The 13,940-nt window shown below is 54.2% G+C and overlaps 4 protein-coding genes across 4 annotated transcripts; 2 read left to right on the top strand and 2 right to left on the bottom strand.

Annotated features, from left to right (window-relative positions):
- Window positions 1-258: 258 nt before the first annotated feature.
- QC764_502380 (uncharacterized protein) lies at window positions 259-1,938 on the top strand (the record flags this gene model as incomplete). The annotated part of the gene is made up of 3 exons (XM_062947501.1): window positions 259-343; window positions 407-769; window positions 845-1,938. The coding sequence occupies 3 exons, from the start codon at window positions 259-261 to the stop codon at window positions 1,825-1,827; spliced, it is 1,431 nt and encodes a 476-aa protein (XP_062798441.1). The 3' UTR covers window positions 1,828-1,938.
- A 148-nt stretch (window positions 1,939-2,086) lies between these two features.
- Window positions 2,087-3,828, top strand: QC764_502390 (uncharacterized protein). The gene is made up of 3 exons (XM_062947502.1): window positions 2,087-2,477; window positions 2,562-2,626; window positions 2,706-3,828. Exons 1-3 carry the CDS (start codon window positions 2,124-2,126, stop codon window positions 2,818-2,820), a joined length of 534 nt encoding a protein of 177 aa, XP_062798440.1. The 5' UTR covers window positions 2,087-2,123; the 3' UTR covers window positions 2,821-3,828.
- A 1,284-nt stretch (window positions 3,829-5,112) lies between these two features.
- YVH1 (tyrosine protein phosphatase yvh1) lies at window positions 5,113-7,604 on the bottom strand (the record flags this gene model as incomplete). The annotated part of the gene is made up of 3 exons (XM_062947503.1): window positions 5,113-5,592; window positions 5,758-7,447; window positions 7,558-7,604. The coding sequence occupies 2 exons, from the start codon at window positions 7,602-7,604 to the stop codon at window positions 6,358-6,360; spliced, it is 1,137 nt and encodes a 378-aa protein (XP_062798439.1). The 3' UTR covers window positions 5,113-5,592; window positions 5,758-6,357.
- Window positions 7,605-8,955: 1,351 nt separating this feature from the next.
- QC764_502410 (uncharacterized protein) lies at window positions 8,956-12,033 on the bottom strand (the record flags this gene model as incomplete). The annotated part of the gene is given in 4 exon segments (XM_062947504.1): window positions 8,956-9,394; window positions 9,464-10,534; window positions 10,609-11,245; window positions 11,260-12,033. The coding sequence occupies 3 exon segments, from the start codon at window positions 11,019-11,021 to the stop codon at window positions 8,956-8,958; spliced, it is 1,923 nt and encodes a 640-aa protein (XP_062798438.1). The 5' UTR covers window positions 11,022-11,245; window positions 11,260-12,033.
- Window positions 12,034-13,940: the final 1,907 nt, after the last annotated feature.

Genomic DNA, 13,940 nt, shown 5'->3' with positions numbered 1-13,940 from the left:
TGACATATTGTTTTTTGTTTTGGCTATGGAAAAGAGAGAGGGTTAGGGAACTTGTAACTGACGTCACATGATGTTGGCGCCTAAATTATGGGAGAACCAAGTCAATTAACGCGTCCAAGACACGAAAACTCGAGACTCCAAACGCACGATAAGGCAACCTGGCAACCTGGCAACCTGGCAACCATTTTCCAAACACACATAGACAACCACATGTAATTTGACATCTCCCACATCTCGAAACACTACCAATTGCCCGCCATGCCGGCAAAGCTCAATGTTGAGACTCTCCAATCAGTCTTCCAAACGCGACCAGACATCTTCGCGGGCATCCAGGAAGCCGCCGGTATGCCATGTCGTGCACCCCGTGATGTCGGTCCAGGGAGAATACTGACGAGCAAAATACCAGACACTCCAGCGCGTGTCGGACTGTTCAACGAGATCGCCAGCTTTGTATACGAGCGCATTGCCACGGCCTCCGACCATGGCTCTACACAAGACGACGACGGCCCGGCCGCCAAACGAAGACGGGTCGATATCGCACAAGTACAGCCGTCGCAACAGACACAGTCGAACGGGAGTACGGCGGGAGGAGGTGTAAGTCTTGACGCAGCTACCTCAGAACAGGTGCTGCTCGAGGTCAAGGATATTTCCGCATCGGCGCCACAGCGCAAAAAGTACGATGTGTGCTTCACCAAGAACTTTTTGTACGCAAGGGTGTCCGGCAGCTCTACGCCTGTGCAGGGGATCGTGTACCCATGGAAGGAGATTGGTACGTTGCGTTCTCTGTCCTCGGTCTGTCTTTGCTGGGCAATTACTGATTTTTGTGATTTTCACCGCCGTACAGAGCACATCTTCTATCTCCCAGTCCCCGAAAAGTCCACAGTTCAACACAACTACGTCGTCCTCCCCCGCAACAGCTACCTTCCTACTCGAACGGCCAAACCCGCCGCGGGTGCTGCGCCAACGAGTCCAACCGCTCTCGAACCGTTCGTCTTCACTGTCCCCGGGGCAGCTCCAAAGCCAGGCTCGATCGGGGGCGCCTCCGCCAAGACGGCAGAAGCCGTGTCGGACAGTTACAGTACACTGTTCCACTGGGCGCTGGCAACTTCTCTCAAATCCGCAGGGAACCACTCTTGCAGCATTGTTGCGTCGGACCCAAAACTTTTCCACTCGGTAACGAGGCAAGCCCATCGCCCCACGGAAAAGGCGGTGCACGTCAAGGCCTTCAGGGGGAGCAAAGATGGGTACCTGTTCTTCTTGCCGACGGGGATACTGTGGGGGTTCAAGAAGCCGATTGTGTTCTTGCCACTGGATAGGATCGTGGCGTTGAGCTTCACTTCGGTGCTGGCGAGGACGTTCAACATTGTGGTTGAGCTCGACGTGGACGAGTCAGGCAATGTGGAGAAGGAGATTGAGTTTGGCATGCTGGACAAGGAGGACTTTGAGGGGATCAATGCCAATTACGTGCAACGGCACGGTCTGGCGGATAAGAGCATGGCTGAAAAGCGCAAGGCCAAGAGGGAGCTGGCCGAGAATAATAAAACCACTGGTGGGGAGGATGATGCTAATGGAACCGGGGAAGGGAAGGCCGAGAATGCGCAGACTGCGGGCATGACAGAGCTGGAAAAGGCACAGTGGGAGGCAGAGCAGCGGTTACAGGATGAAGAAGATGAAGACGAAGAGGATTATGATCCTGGGAGTGAGGGTGAAAGCGAAGGAAGTGGGACATCGAGTGAAGAGGAAGACGATGATGAAGATGCAGAAGGCGGCGAGGATGATGATGATGATGAGAATGACTTGGATGGGGAGGGCATGGATGAGGATTAATGGTTGGATACTTGGCTGGCCCTGAGATTCGTTTGCTTCATGAAGATAGACCCGAGTCCATACAACAACATAGACAATCTCTCATGAAGACGTCCGTCTGATCAGGGGCAGACAACATTTCGAAAACACAGTGCCGCGTACTGTGTAAACACAGTGTTTTTAAGGCTTAGGCTGGAGGAAGCTACCCCGCGGCCGCCTTGCCTGGGGCTTGTCGCGTCGACAGCTCAGCATTATTTGGAATCACGACATCAACAAACAACTCTCTCTTTCTCTCTCTCTGTCTCGAATGCCCGAAGATGGCGTTTTCAAACGAGTACACACACCGCAAGGTTGCCGAGACCTCGGCTAAGTCATGCGAGATTTGCTACAAGCCCAGCTCCAGTGTCCTGATCACATCGGACAACAAAGACTGGTTCTACGTCTGTCCTTCTCATCTCAAAGACACAGGCTTCTGCACCCCCAAGATCGACCATGCCGCCATCGAAGCGCGCAAGAAGAAGGAGCTGGAAGACGAGATTGAGCGGGTGAAGAAGGAGTACGAAGAGAAACAGAAGAAGAAGACGGAAAAGGCAGAGAAGAAGGACGACAAGGACGAGAAGGATGACAGCAAAAAGACAGATGACAAGGACAAGGACAAGGCGGCAGCAACGGTTAGATCCGCCGACTCTCCCGCCTCCTCCTCCCTCCTCCCGCTGGCGGTGTCGTGTCGTGTGCCTGTGCTAACGGTCTTGCAGAAAAAAGAGGAGACATCAGTTTCACCAGCCGAGGAGGAAGAGCCTCGCGTGTTTGAACTCAAACCGTCAGTTTCCCTCCATGCTTTGCTTCCGTGAACCTTTTCTGGGCGAAACAGGGCCGGGTGCTGACCAAGTTTTCTGCAGCACCTTTTTCCAACAGCGGCTGTTCAAGAAGAGGCAAGCCGAGATCGCCAAACGGAACCGAGAAAGACTGCGCGATCCAAACTATTTCCCTTCGGTGCCCAAGAACTTGCCTTGATATTGCTGCTTGGTCCGCTGCAATCTCCGACGGCGAATATGCAAAAGATGATCATTGTCCTACACATGTAGGTGTCTGTGTATCTTCAGGGCCGACGATACCCACCTCAACCACAACCACAAATCTTGGTTCATTGTTGCGCGGAGAAAACGGTGCTGGATGATGGGTTCAAGTTCGCACTCCTGGACCACTCAGAGACGTGGTTCCCAGAAGGGTAACAATTCCCACTCGGCAAAGAGGAGGGGGGCAAGCAGGGGTTTTGAGAGAAGAAAAAGGTTACCGAACCGAGTGCCCTGCGGCGCAGCAAAAGAGAGAGGCCACCACCGTTTTGCCTAACTGTTGTTGGCAGTTGTTGCTGCTGCAACTCATATCCCGCACACCGTTTTTGGGTCGTGCAGCCATCCAAGCAGGTGGGGTGTGTGAGCTAATGCAGCCCTCCTTCTTCGTAGGGCAGGATAGGGCAGGATAGGGCAGGCAAAAGAATGCCAGGGTTTGCTGCACAGGGCGAGTAGAAAGTAGGGGGGGTGCCAACAGCGAGGAGCATGCAGAGAGTTGATGGGTTAGGGTTACACGGATAAAATCGAGACGTTTTTCTCGAACCACGAACCACGCAACATACATATATACCGAATACCCTGTCCCATGGCACTTGTGCGAGCGGTTCAGCCCTTTTTACACCATCGCGTAGGGGCCGAATGCGAGGTGCTTCTCTCGCAGGCCTCTTGGGGACCGAGACGAGAGCAACAACGACAGGAACGAAAAGGTTCAGGCACTGACTGACTGGCATTCTTGTTGGGGGCCATCCTGGGGAGAATTGATGGTTTCTGCCGAGTTTTGGGTAACCCTGTTGGCGATCCCCCAGTCTTCTCTGATTTTGTTTTCCCCCTGCTTATATGCAAATAGTATACTTTGCCGTGCCCCTCCGCCTTTTTCATATTTCCTTGGACGTGGGGTTTCTCTTTGCTGAGTCAAGTAGCTGCTGCGCCGTTGGCCTGCTTCTTCTTCCTTCCCTCCATCATCACCACAGATCCTACGACAGTAGCATTCGGTTCCACACAAAGAAAAAAGAGCTAGCTAAACGGGCTGTGCCGTCACCTTGCCTGGGGCGATCGCGGGGCCTTGTGGACGGTGGAGACTGGGGTGGGAAGAAGGTGGTTATCACTGGTCGGTTGAAAGGGTATGAATCGTCGCATTGCTCCTACATGGCTCCCTCCCAAGGCATACCCGAGCTGGAGGAGGATCACTAGTAGGTTAGGTATTAATGCCATGTCAGACGGTTGTTGATCTACCTACCTAGTCAGAGAAGCACAGGATCAAAACTGCGTCGAACTGGGGAGAGGGCGGGGGGTACGATCGACGACGGGGCGGGAGGTTTGAGGCATGGAGGACCACGGGAGCGGAACATCCTTCCGTTCGGTGCAGCAAGTAGGAAGGCAGAAGCGACATTTTTCCTCTCATATATTTTGTGCAGCGTGCAGGACCAACGGCATGACGCCGCGATAAACGGACCGGGGGGTGGATGTGGGAGTACAACATGACATGTATTGGAAATCCTACGCCAAGAAAGACGACCTTCACCTGCATCTGGGGAGTGTTTTTTTTTTTTGGGGGGGAGGGGGAATGCAAGAGACCATCTTGTGAGAGTTGCTCGGTCAGTGGTAGGGAAGCTCGAAAATGAGCATTTTCAAGGGATCATCTAACCTATTAACCAGAAACCCGGACCGAGGAGCTTCATTTTCCTCACTGATCGATGAGAGAGGCTGCTACCTAGCGTGCTTTTTGCCCCATATAAAACGGCTTATACAACCACCGTCTTACGCTGACCCTGGCCCAAGGTAGGTTGGTACTTACTCACCAAATCCCAACGTATGTACCTCTTTTCTTTTTGTTTAATCTCGTGCCGTGCTAGCTATCTATCCGAAAGCTGATTGTGTGTTGCCGTCGCATTCAACAAAACAAATCCCGGGCCGGTCTCTTGGCTGATTCTAGGTATGTGTGAAACTGAAGAACTGTGCATGAAGAGGGAGGAAGTGGTGATGGTGTGGTGATACAAAGCCCCAAAACTAACGACTTTATCCAAGGGCGCGCAGGGAGGGGGGGCCGGGGGGGATAAAGGTCAGGGATCTTGATGAATTCTAGAACCCAAACTCCTTGTCTAGGCAGGTACATACATCACATATATTCCACTCTGTAGAGATGGAAATATCTGCTTCTTACATTATCTCTGCTGCTGCTACTGCTGCCGGCAACCCAAGTCATCAGCTGGTTCATGGCTTCTGGTCTTGAAGCAGCCTAGTGCTTACCCTCGATCGATTTCATCAAACCTTGCTCTCTGCCCACCTCCCCCTCTCACATCACACAATATCTTGCATCTCCGTTGCCAAAATGTGACTTGTCATATTCTAATATGATCAGGTGGTATCAACGACTTTTTTTTTTTTTTTTTTTCCACGCACCTCAAACCGCAACGGCTATGATCAGTCTCACCCACCCCTTTTCCTTTTGTTCTAGGGTATTATCATGAAAGAGGATGAACGGGTGGGACGGGTACCGAGGTGAATGGGTGATGGGTGATCGGCGGGAGCCAAAAGAACAAGAAGTCGTCATAGAAACCAAGAAAGATCCGAGTTGTCATGCATATGAGACAACAAGTGTGGAAGCCTCGGACCGGTAAGGTTCACTCAATCAAAATGGCGACATGCTCGGGAGGAAACGTGATCTGGGCTGACATGTTGAACCGTGAACCCGCCTACCCGGCGCGGGAAGCCAGCACTTGTTTTCCGTCAGCAACCATTCTGACTGAGATCGGATGACCGTTGCGTGGTGAGCGGTGGTGTGCATAAGGCAAACATACGACGAGCTGACTCGATTCTGGAGATGATGCAGACAAGCAACAAGAAGCATGGAGACCATGATCATGCAATGTGAGCGGCTTACAAGTGACGACGCCATGACATAAAAACCATGACCCTGCTTTACCAAACCAGGCTTGGCATCTCCATCATGAGCAGCAGAGCCGCAAAGTTAGCCATCTGCCTAGAACCAAGGCTGTGAAGGCTATACTGCGAAAATCAAACAGACTGGTTCAATATTTCTGGAGTGCCGCTCCGCTCCTATCCCGAGTGAGAAGAACCAGAGGAAACAGCACATGCAAGGTGGTCAACACAGACCATCAAATGCAACCCCCTACATGATATCAACCCCTTTCTTCCACATCACCACTGCACCCTCTTCCACAATGAACTCGGTTACACCAGTGCCTCGTTCCCCCCACGGCAAATGCTCGTCTACTGAAACAGATATCGTCTACCGTCACAATAGACTCAGCTGGTGCACTTACCCACGGGTCGGACAATGTGTGTGTGTGTGTGTCTGTGTGCATGTGTGTTTGTTCATCTGCCACCCGTGCATGCCGTCTCGCACTACCAAAATTGCAACATATCCCTCGGATCATCCGAACCGCGGATTTTGTGATGCGATGGTGTGCTTGGCGGTGTGCCTTGACCTGGTGGGAGGTAACTAGATCAGAGGAGATTCTCAAAGGTTCTCTGCCCTCTGCCCCGGAGGCATCCGTATTCCCAGCGCAGCCATCCGGCTCGCTATCTCGTTCGCTCCGGCCGTGCCATTCTTCCCTGCGCCCATCACGGCGACCTTGTCAACCTTGCTCTGCTGCAGGGAAAAGGCCGGGGCTACCCAATCCCCGCAGCTGCACTTGAAACCCCTCCAGGAATACCTCCCCACTGATGACCCGCACTTTGGATGCGGGCAGTTGAGCCTCCCTTCCAGTTCCCCCAGCTCAAGTGTATCCCTCATCCATGACAAGGCCTCCACAAAGTAGTGCGGGCAATCCTCCTTGGCCTTATTCCCCCTGCCCTGATGCGGCACAACAAACGGCTCCGTCGCCAGCCTCCTCCGACACTTCTTACACCTCAACTCAAACGCCCCCCCCCCTCCTCCCTCTTCGTCTTGTTTCTGTTGCTCCTTTTCAGCCTCCTCGTCCTCAAACCGGATCCAATCCGGCGCCCTCCCCACCGCCGCGGCCGTCTCCACTTCCTTCTTATACAACCACCTCTGATACTTGACCTCCTTCTCCACCGCATCATCACTCCCGGCCGGACACCCCATCTCAACCCACAGCTCCAACTGCTCCATAAACCCCTCGTTCGGCTCAGCAATCGGCCGCGTCCCCCTCACCCACTGCACCGCCTTTGCGACCGCCTCCTTGGCATCAACCGCCCCCTTCCCAAGCCCAAACCGATGTGGATGTTTCCATAGCAAATACGCCACTATGGCCGTGACAGACCTGGATTTCCCCATGGCGCAGTGAACCAGCACCGCCCCCTTTGCCGCCTCTTCTTCTTCTTCTTGTTGCTGTTGTTGTTCTTGTTGTTCTTGCTGCTTCTCCTCGGTGTAGTCGTGTCCGTATAACCCCCGCTGGATAAACCTCACCATCTTGGGCAGATGCACCAGGATATCCTGGTCGTCCATGTCGTCAATGTCGATGGACATGTGCTGCAGGGATCGGTAGGCTTCATTTTGGAGGCTGTCGAGCGAGTATTTGATGACGGAGAGGACGTGGGTGATTTTGTGCTCGGTGATGACGCGGGGGCGTGTGACGCCGAAGATGCTGTCGAGGCCGAGAACGTCAGTCTGTGAATTCCAAACACACACACACATAGTGAGAGAGAGAGAGAGAGAGAGAGAGAGAGAGAGAGAGAGACAAAAGGAAAGGTTTACCCTCCCACAAACAGCTCTTCCGAGCCGTTTATCCTGCTCAGTACCATGTGTCGTCGCTTTCTGTTGTCGATATGTTTAGTTGATGCGGCGCAAAGTTATTTTTATGACAACAAAGACCAATTCGGCGTGTGATTGTGATTGCTGTATCGATGTGGTTTGTTGCTATATTGGTAGATAGCGGTTTCGGGTGGATCGATCGTGGATTTTTCTGCCCCGCAGTCGTCAGTTCATTCACTGAAGGGAAAAATGCGGGGCAGGCCGCAAAACTGACAGCCCCAAAGCGGCGGACAGCGGCGGCGGCGCCTGGTAAGGTTTAGCGGCCCCCTCTCGGCACCACCTCTTCTGGACCCCTGAAAAGTTCCAAAGTGGGCCCCCTCACAAATCCTCCCGTTTCCGCTTCTTCTTTTCCGAAGTGATGATAGATAGAACAGTGGATCATGAATTACTTTTTGAACTCTTCGTAATAAGAGATAAAAGACCAACCGTATGTACGATATACAACCCAGCCACTGACAACACCTATCTCCTTCGCCCCTGGTATCGATCCTCACGCTTTTCCCCATCAATGCTGCCAAGAACAAAATGTACGTGATGGTAAATGCTTGATCAAATGACAAAAATGACAAAATGCCCTTCCGCCCAAATGTACTCGTGATAAACAACATCCCCCTTCCACTCCCACCATGCGCCAAGACAGACAGCCAGCCAGGCTTGAAGAGAGAAAAAATGTGTAAAAGCAGAAAACTGGACATGAGATTCATTTGTCGTCATCACGTAAAACTGCCTGTCCTCGGCTCGTCGTAACCGCCCCCCCTCCCTTCCTTCTGCCAAGAGTGGTGTGAAGCCCTGCATAGCCCTCTGGCCAAGGTTCAACCAGACCGTTGGGGTCGGAAAAAACAAGGCCTGACGACAGCATCCAGCCATCTGCAAGAGAAGCTGCCATGCAGACGCTGGTCAACGTGCCATTGGTAAACAAGAGGGTGGTGGTGGTGGTGGTGGTGTGGGGCCCTGCTCGTGAGCGATATCTGGAAGCCATACATACAGAGAGGAGGGCTGACAGCCTGCATGTTTGCCGTGTTTTGGCCCGGTTTGACGTTTGAGGTGCGCCGTATCTGCCCTCCTTTCATCTGAACAATTTAACCCAAATAGGCCCCGTTCTGCGAAGGTCCCGCTCCATGCTGCCCCGACTTGGCGCAGAAGAAGAGAGGTCCGCCACACCGCGTGTCCTGAATGGAAAACCCGAAGTGCGTCCGACCTTGACCCTGACGCCCCTAGGTGGTAAAAAAGGGCCTTCTGAAGCTGTCACTGGTCGACCCGGCCATCAGAGATTTTCCCGGCCCGGCAATCTGCCCTGTTTTGATCCTTCCCGCTTTATTCCCATACTGATGACCCCGTCCCTCATCTACCAACACTCACACCGTCTTCTTCAATCATGCACGCGTTCTCGAGCATATTCGTCCACTTGCCACTGGTGCCGGCGTGGCTGTGCTTGAGATGCTGCCGAAAGTGGTCGGCCCGGTAGAACTTCTTGCTGGCATTGCATTCGCGGAATTTGTGGACATCCTGGAGATGGCGAATCCGCTTCTCCCAGTCCTCGTCGGTGACGCTGGCGTTTGGCCCGTTGCGTCCAAACTCCTTTCCGCAGTATCCGCACGTGTCGGCTTCACCCGGTGTTGCCGTGCTGTCGTGGAAGGCCCGCTCGTAGCCCGTCAGGGCTGAACAAGACCAAGAATGCCGACGCACGTGTAGAGAGTTTTGATGTCTCTCGGCCTCATTCTTGTTCTTGAAGCGGTTTCCACAAAAGGTGCATTCATATTGCTTTTCAGCCTCGTGTGTGCTGTAAGCTCGATCAGCATGCTGCGTTTCGAAAAAAATTTTTTGTTAAAAAGAAAAAAAAAAACCATACCGGAGCTCCTCTTCCGTCTCAAACTTCTTGGGCTTCTTGGGACAGCATTCACACATGTAAGGGCCCTTGAGCTTAGCGGCCAGGCTGCTCCCATTGGTGTTTTTGGGCATCTCGGCCACCTTTCTGGGGGGGACCAGCGCAATTCTTCCCGTCGGCTGCTGTGCCGCAGCGGCCGCTGACCGCCCCAGGCCCATCCCGATTGCCGACCTGGGCGAGCCAGCCGTCATGCTGAGTGGTGTGCCGTAGGGGCTGCCGCAGTTCATCGGATCTGTCGGCGAGAGACCGCTGGGGCTCAGTCCCGGCGAACGACGGCCCAGCGTCATGCTACTCGTCGTGAGATTACTGCTGTAGCTTCCGCTGCGACTCACAGGGGATCTGCCTCCCAAGGTGGAATTTTGAGGCATAGAGAGCAGCCTGGGTGTGGGGGATCCGCGCGAGATGCCAGACCCATCCCGGCCAGGCCACCGCATAGAATCGCTCGCCATGGGCACATCGTCGCTTGGGGGCGACGATGCACGACGCTTCTGACCCGGCTGGTAGCTTTCCCTCTCGCGCTCCCTTTCCCTCCAGGGGTCTTCTATTTTTAGCCTGCGCATCCGCGTAGTTTCCTCCATGGGAAAATCCGCATCCTCGTCGCGCCCCTCGTAATCATGCCCGCCGTGCGAGAGACCTGGTCCTTCACTGTCCGTCATGGACTGTGTGCTGTGCAGTCTGTGCGAGCGCGGGGAACGCTCAAGGTCGGTACTATCAGCGGCACTCAATGGGGATCGGTAATCCATAGGTCCCGGGTGGCCAAACGGCGAAGGTCCAGGCGACGTAGCCGACATGGGGGACCTGCTGTAACCAATATCGAGGAAGGGCTGCTTGGACCTGTGGGGAAGAGATAGCGTCGAAAGGTCAGCGTGATGGGCGCGAGGGGGTGGGAGTTCGTTGTGGGATGTGCTGAGACCGGAACGGCGTATGGTGGGCCTGTTGAGCCTGTTGAGCATGGAATTGTCAATGGCTTCGTGGCTTGGACGGAAGCTCTTCATGGTCTGGCTGATTGCGCTGAAGGATGGGAGGGTCGTAGATCTGTGTGTTTCGTTTACACTGTTAGCGATTGCGCTCCTTGGACCTCTATTACAGAATCCAAAGGGGGAAGCTACCTGTTGGAGCCATAGCTGTGGTATGTCTCGTCGTAGTCCGAGTCGCGTCTGCGAAAGTCGTGGGGGCTCATGCCCAAACCGCTATCTACGCTCCCGTCATAGTTGGCGTCGCGCTTCCGCATTCCCTCCCACTTTTGATGCTCCTTTGGGTCGATGGGTCCGTTGATGGGCACCAGGCGCGGTGGAGGAAGCGGTGGAGGTGCGAAGTCGGTGTCTCTGTTGCGTATCGCCATGGGATTCGAAGCAGCCGAGGGCGAGAGGTTGTCGTTAAATGGGATGCGATGGGACATGGGCGCAAAGGGACCTGGAGGGAATCCGCCATCGCGGCCTGATAAAGACGGTAGCGGCCCACTGTTCATGGTGTCTCTTGGCCCGTGTCGCGACGACGGGGCCTGAATGGGAATGGCAGCCATGGTTTCTGCTCGTATTGATGGTCGACTCGAGCTCGAGAGATGACGTCCCTGGGGGCTACCAAGGACCTGAACAGCTGAACCACAGGGCCAGTGGTTCGACACCTCAGCCTTGCCACCGCCTTGGTTTTGAAGAGAGCGGCAGCTGAAACCAAGCTTCCGTCAAGCAGCAAGAAACAATGATTGCTGGTGTCCGTCCAGAGCGGGCGAGCGCGCGCGCGAGAGACAGGAGACAGGAGACAGGAGACAGGAGACAGAGAGACAGAGACAGAAAGAAAGAGACGGAGAGAGAGGCCTCGGTGTTGCCGATGCACCTCTCAGGTGCAACTCGGAGAGAGGGATTGGAGGGATCGGAGGGATTGGCTGTGTTGTAGGTAAGGGTACTCTGTAAAGTAGGCGCGAGCTCAATCCGTCTTCCAGCCTAGTACTACCTAATGTCCGGGAGGTAAGGAGGAGCAGTGAAGGCGAAAAAACAAAATAAAAAGTATAAAAGAGATAAAAATAAAAAATACTATCAACAGAACATTGGAAGGGAGATCAGAGCTCTCGATGCGGCAGCGGTAGCGGTAGCATTTCAACAAATGGATGGATACTCCGTAATGGATAATGGATGGGCCCCTGGAGAATAATGGAGATGGGGACGGGAGAGGGGAGGGGGGCCCGGGGGGGTGATTGATTGGTACGGTAGGTGACTGGGGAGGTATTCGAGGGCCCGGGGGAGAGGGGGGTGTGAGCATTGATTAGGTAGTGGAGGTACCTAGCCCTGGGCTGGAGGGCGGGGGCATGGATGGCAGGATGGGCGGTCTTTGACAGTGCACGCCTGAAGGAAAAAGGAACTGGAAATTGTGGTGTTGTGCCTTGTGGGCTTCTGTCGCACGGTTTTGGCGCCATGGCGAGTCGGGTCGAGGGTTCTCCCATGTCTCAAAAAAGAGGGACAGCGGTGAGGTATTACCCAATACTCGAGACGGCGTCGAGCTTGGAGTCCAAACTAATGTCGCCCTGGACGAGCTGGGCATGGCCGTGTCTTGGTCTTTTCCTTACATGATTTCTTCTATGACCAGCTGAGGAGGACATCTCTCTGGATACCTTCCTTATGGTTGCACTCGGTTGTGTGCCGACAGTGGCCGATGATGACAGCTGCCCTCTGATCACACACATCAAGCACGAGATCAGCAAGAAATCACCGTCGGCTTTCTCGGTCGTGTCAGTCTGACAGTTGATTGTATGTATATTCATTCCATTCTTCAAGGCCCGGACCTTGCTACTGTACACTACACAACACTAGGCTTCAGCCCTATTGCTTTTTCATCACAGTCACCCGCCCGTGTCTCACCTCGTCGTCACCCCGCCCAGCGAGACAGATCGGGGCTTGTTGGATGAGATTCCCTCAGGCTAGCCTGTTTGGATAGGGCCCAGGAGACCCGAGTCAGCTTGTGCGTCCGTCCACCAGCTCCCCACCACACACACCACACTGTCCACACCACACTCGGATTTCCAAAGTCGGCAATAGGTATAAAACAACAAAACGGACACGACCGAAGGAAACACGGCGAGAGAGATGGCAGGGATAATTATCGCCCACCCCCCCCCCCACCCCTTCCTTTTGACCAGGCCAGGGCGTCTCGCCCGTTTTTCCAGAGATACGGAGGCACTGGAGGGCGGGCGGCAGTCTGCCCTGTAGGGTTGCGGGCAACCGTCCCCGTACCACGTTGGTATTTTTGCCAGCCGTTGGCTTCCCGTCCAAGCCGGCCCGCAACAGGATTAGGAAACCACAGATGGTACCGTGGCGATCGTGATGACGGGACCGTCGAGCGGGGCTTCGCTTTGCTTTGCTCTGCTCGTAAAGTGTATCTCATCGTGACCACCAAACAACGGGGCAAGAATCTGCGGCCCGTCGCCGCGCTATACTAACGGTTGGTGTCTCGCACTCGCTTACCTGATCATTTGTGGAAGAGCTTCATTCTCACCGCCCTCACCGCCATGTCCATGTTCTCAGCAGCTTTCAGCTTCTGGAGTACAAAAGGCACAGCAAGCACTATCAACCGCTTCTCGCCACTCGACACCGGCCGTATGGATGAGATATTTGGGGGCCTCGGAGCCCTACCTTGCTTCCAGCTTGGAAGCCAGCCAGCCGGGCTTACTCATCTGTGCTGTCTGTCATGTCATCCCGACGGCAATTCTCATCAGACGAAATCTGATCTGGTGTCACCAACAACCTGATACGGCGGCCAGAACCCAACCGATGTACATGATCGGAATGGAGTAGGTACCAAACGAGGATACAGTTCGGTGTGAGAGAGCATGCTGCCCGTGACGGTGCTGGGATAGTGTTGGTTGACTCCAAACGATTCGTACTGTGATGAGTTGTGATGGAAAAGAGGGGGATGGCGTTTTCGGTGGCTTCTGTGCAAGGCACGCAGAATCTCAGCCCTACCACAAGTTCGTCAGCGAGCTAGGGCCATTCTCCGTTGCTGAGGATCGATGCTTATTGGGTCAGTATGTCCACTGGGGGATATGTCACGGCTGGGGTATCCTTGTCCTATTAGGGCCGTGACACATCCCGAGGCTGAAGGTGAGCGTTTTTGTGCTCGCAAGCGACACGCCTCCTCCAGTCCTCATCTCGCTCTGTTGCCTCTAGAGATAGGCATGTACAGTACATTAACTTGTCAGCTCTCTTCGTGTTCGTGTCTTACCTATATATCTACAGGACATAGCATATTCTAGATCTGGACATGAGATGGCGCGTTCCTGTGCTTCCCCAAACGTGCGCCTGGACTCGCGCCAAGATCCGCTGCTCACCGCGCCAAAAAGTTCACGGACGCTCGGCATTTGACCATGGTGGATGCCCCGCATCTCTCCCAGGTCACCATAACCCGGCCGTGGCTCTGTGATTTGTTGTCTGGCCGCTGTTGGCGATATCTT

The sequence above is a fragment of the Podospora pseudoanserina genome, chromosome 5, assembly GCF_035222485.1.
Source record: "Podospora pseudoanserina strain CBS 124.78 chromosome 5, whole genome shotgun sequence".
Classification (NCBI taxonomy): Eukaryota; Fungi; Ascomycota; class Sordariomycetes; order Sordariales; family Podosporaceae; genus Podospora; species Podospora pseudoanserina.
The sequence above is the reverse complement of the archived record's forward strand: the minus strand, read 5'-3'. Positions and strand labels throughout refer to the sequence as shown.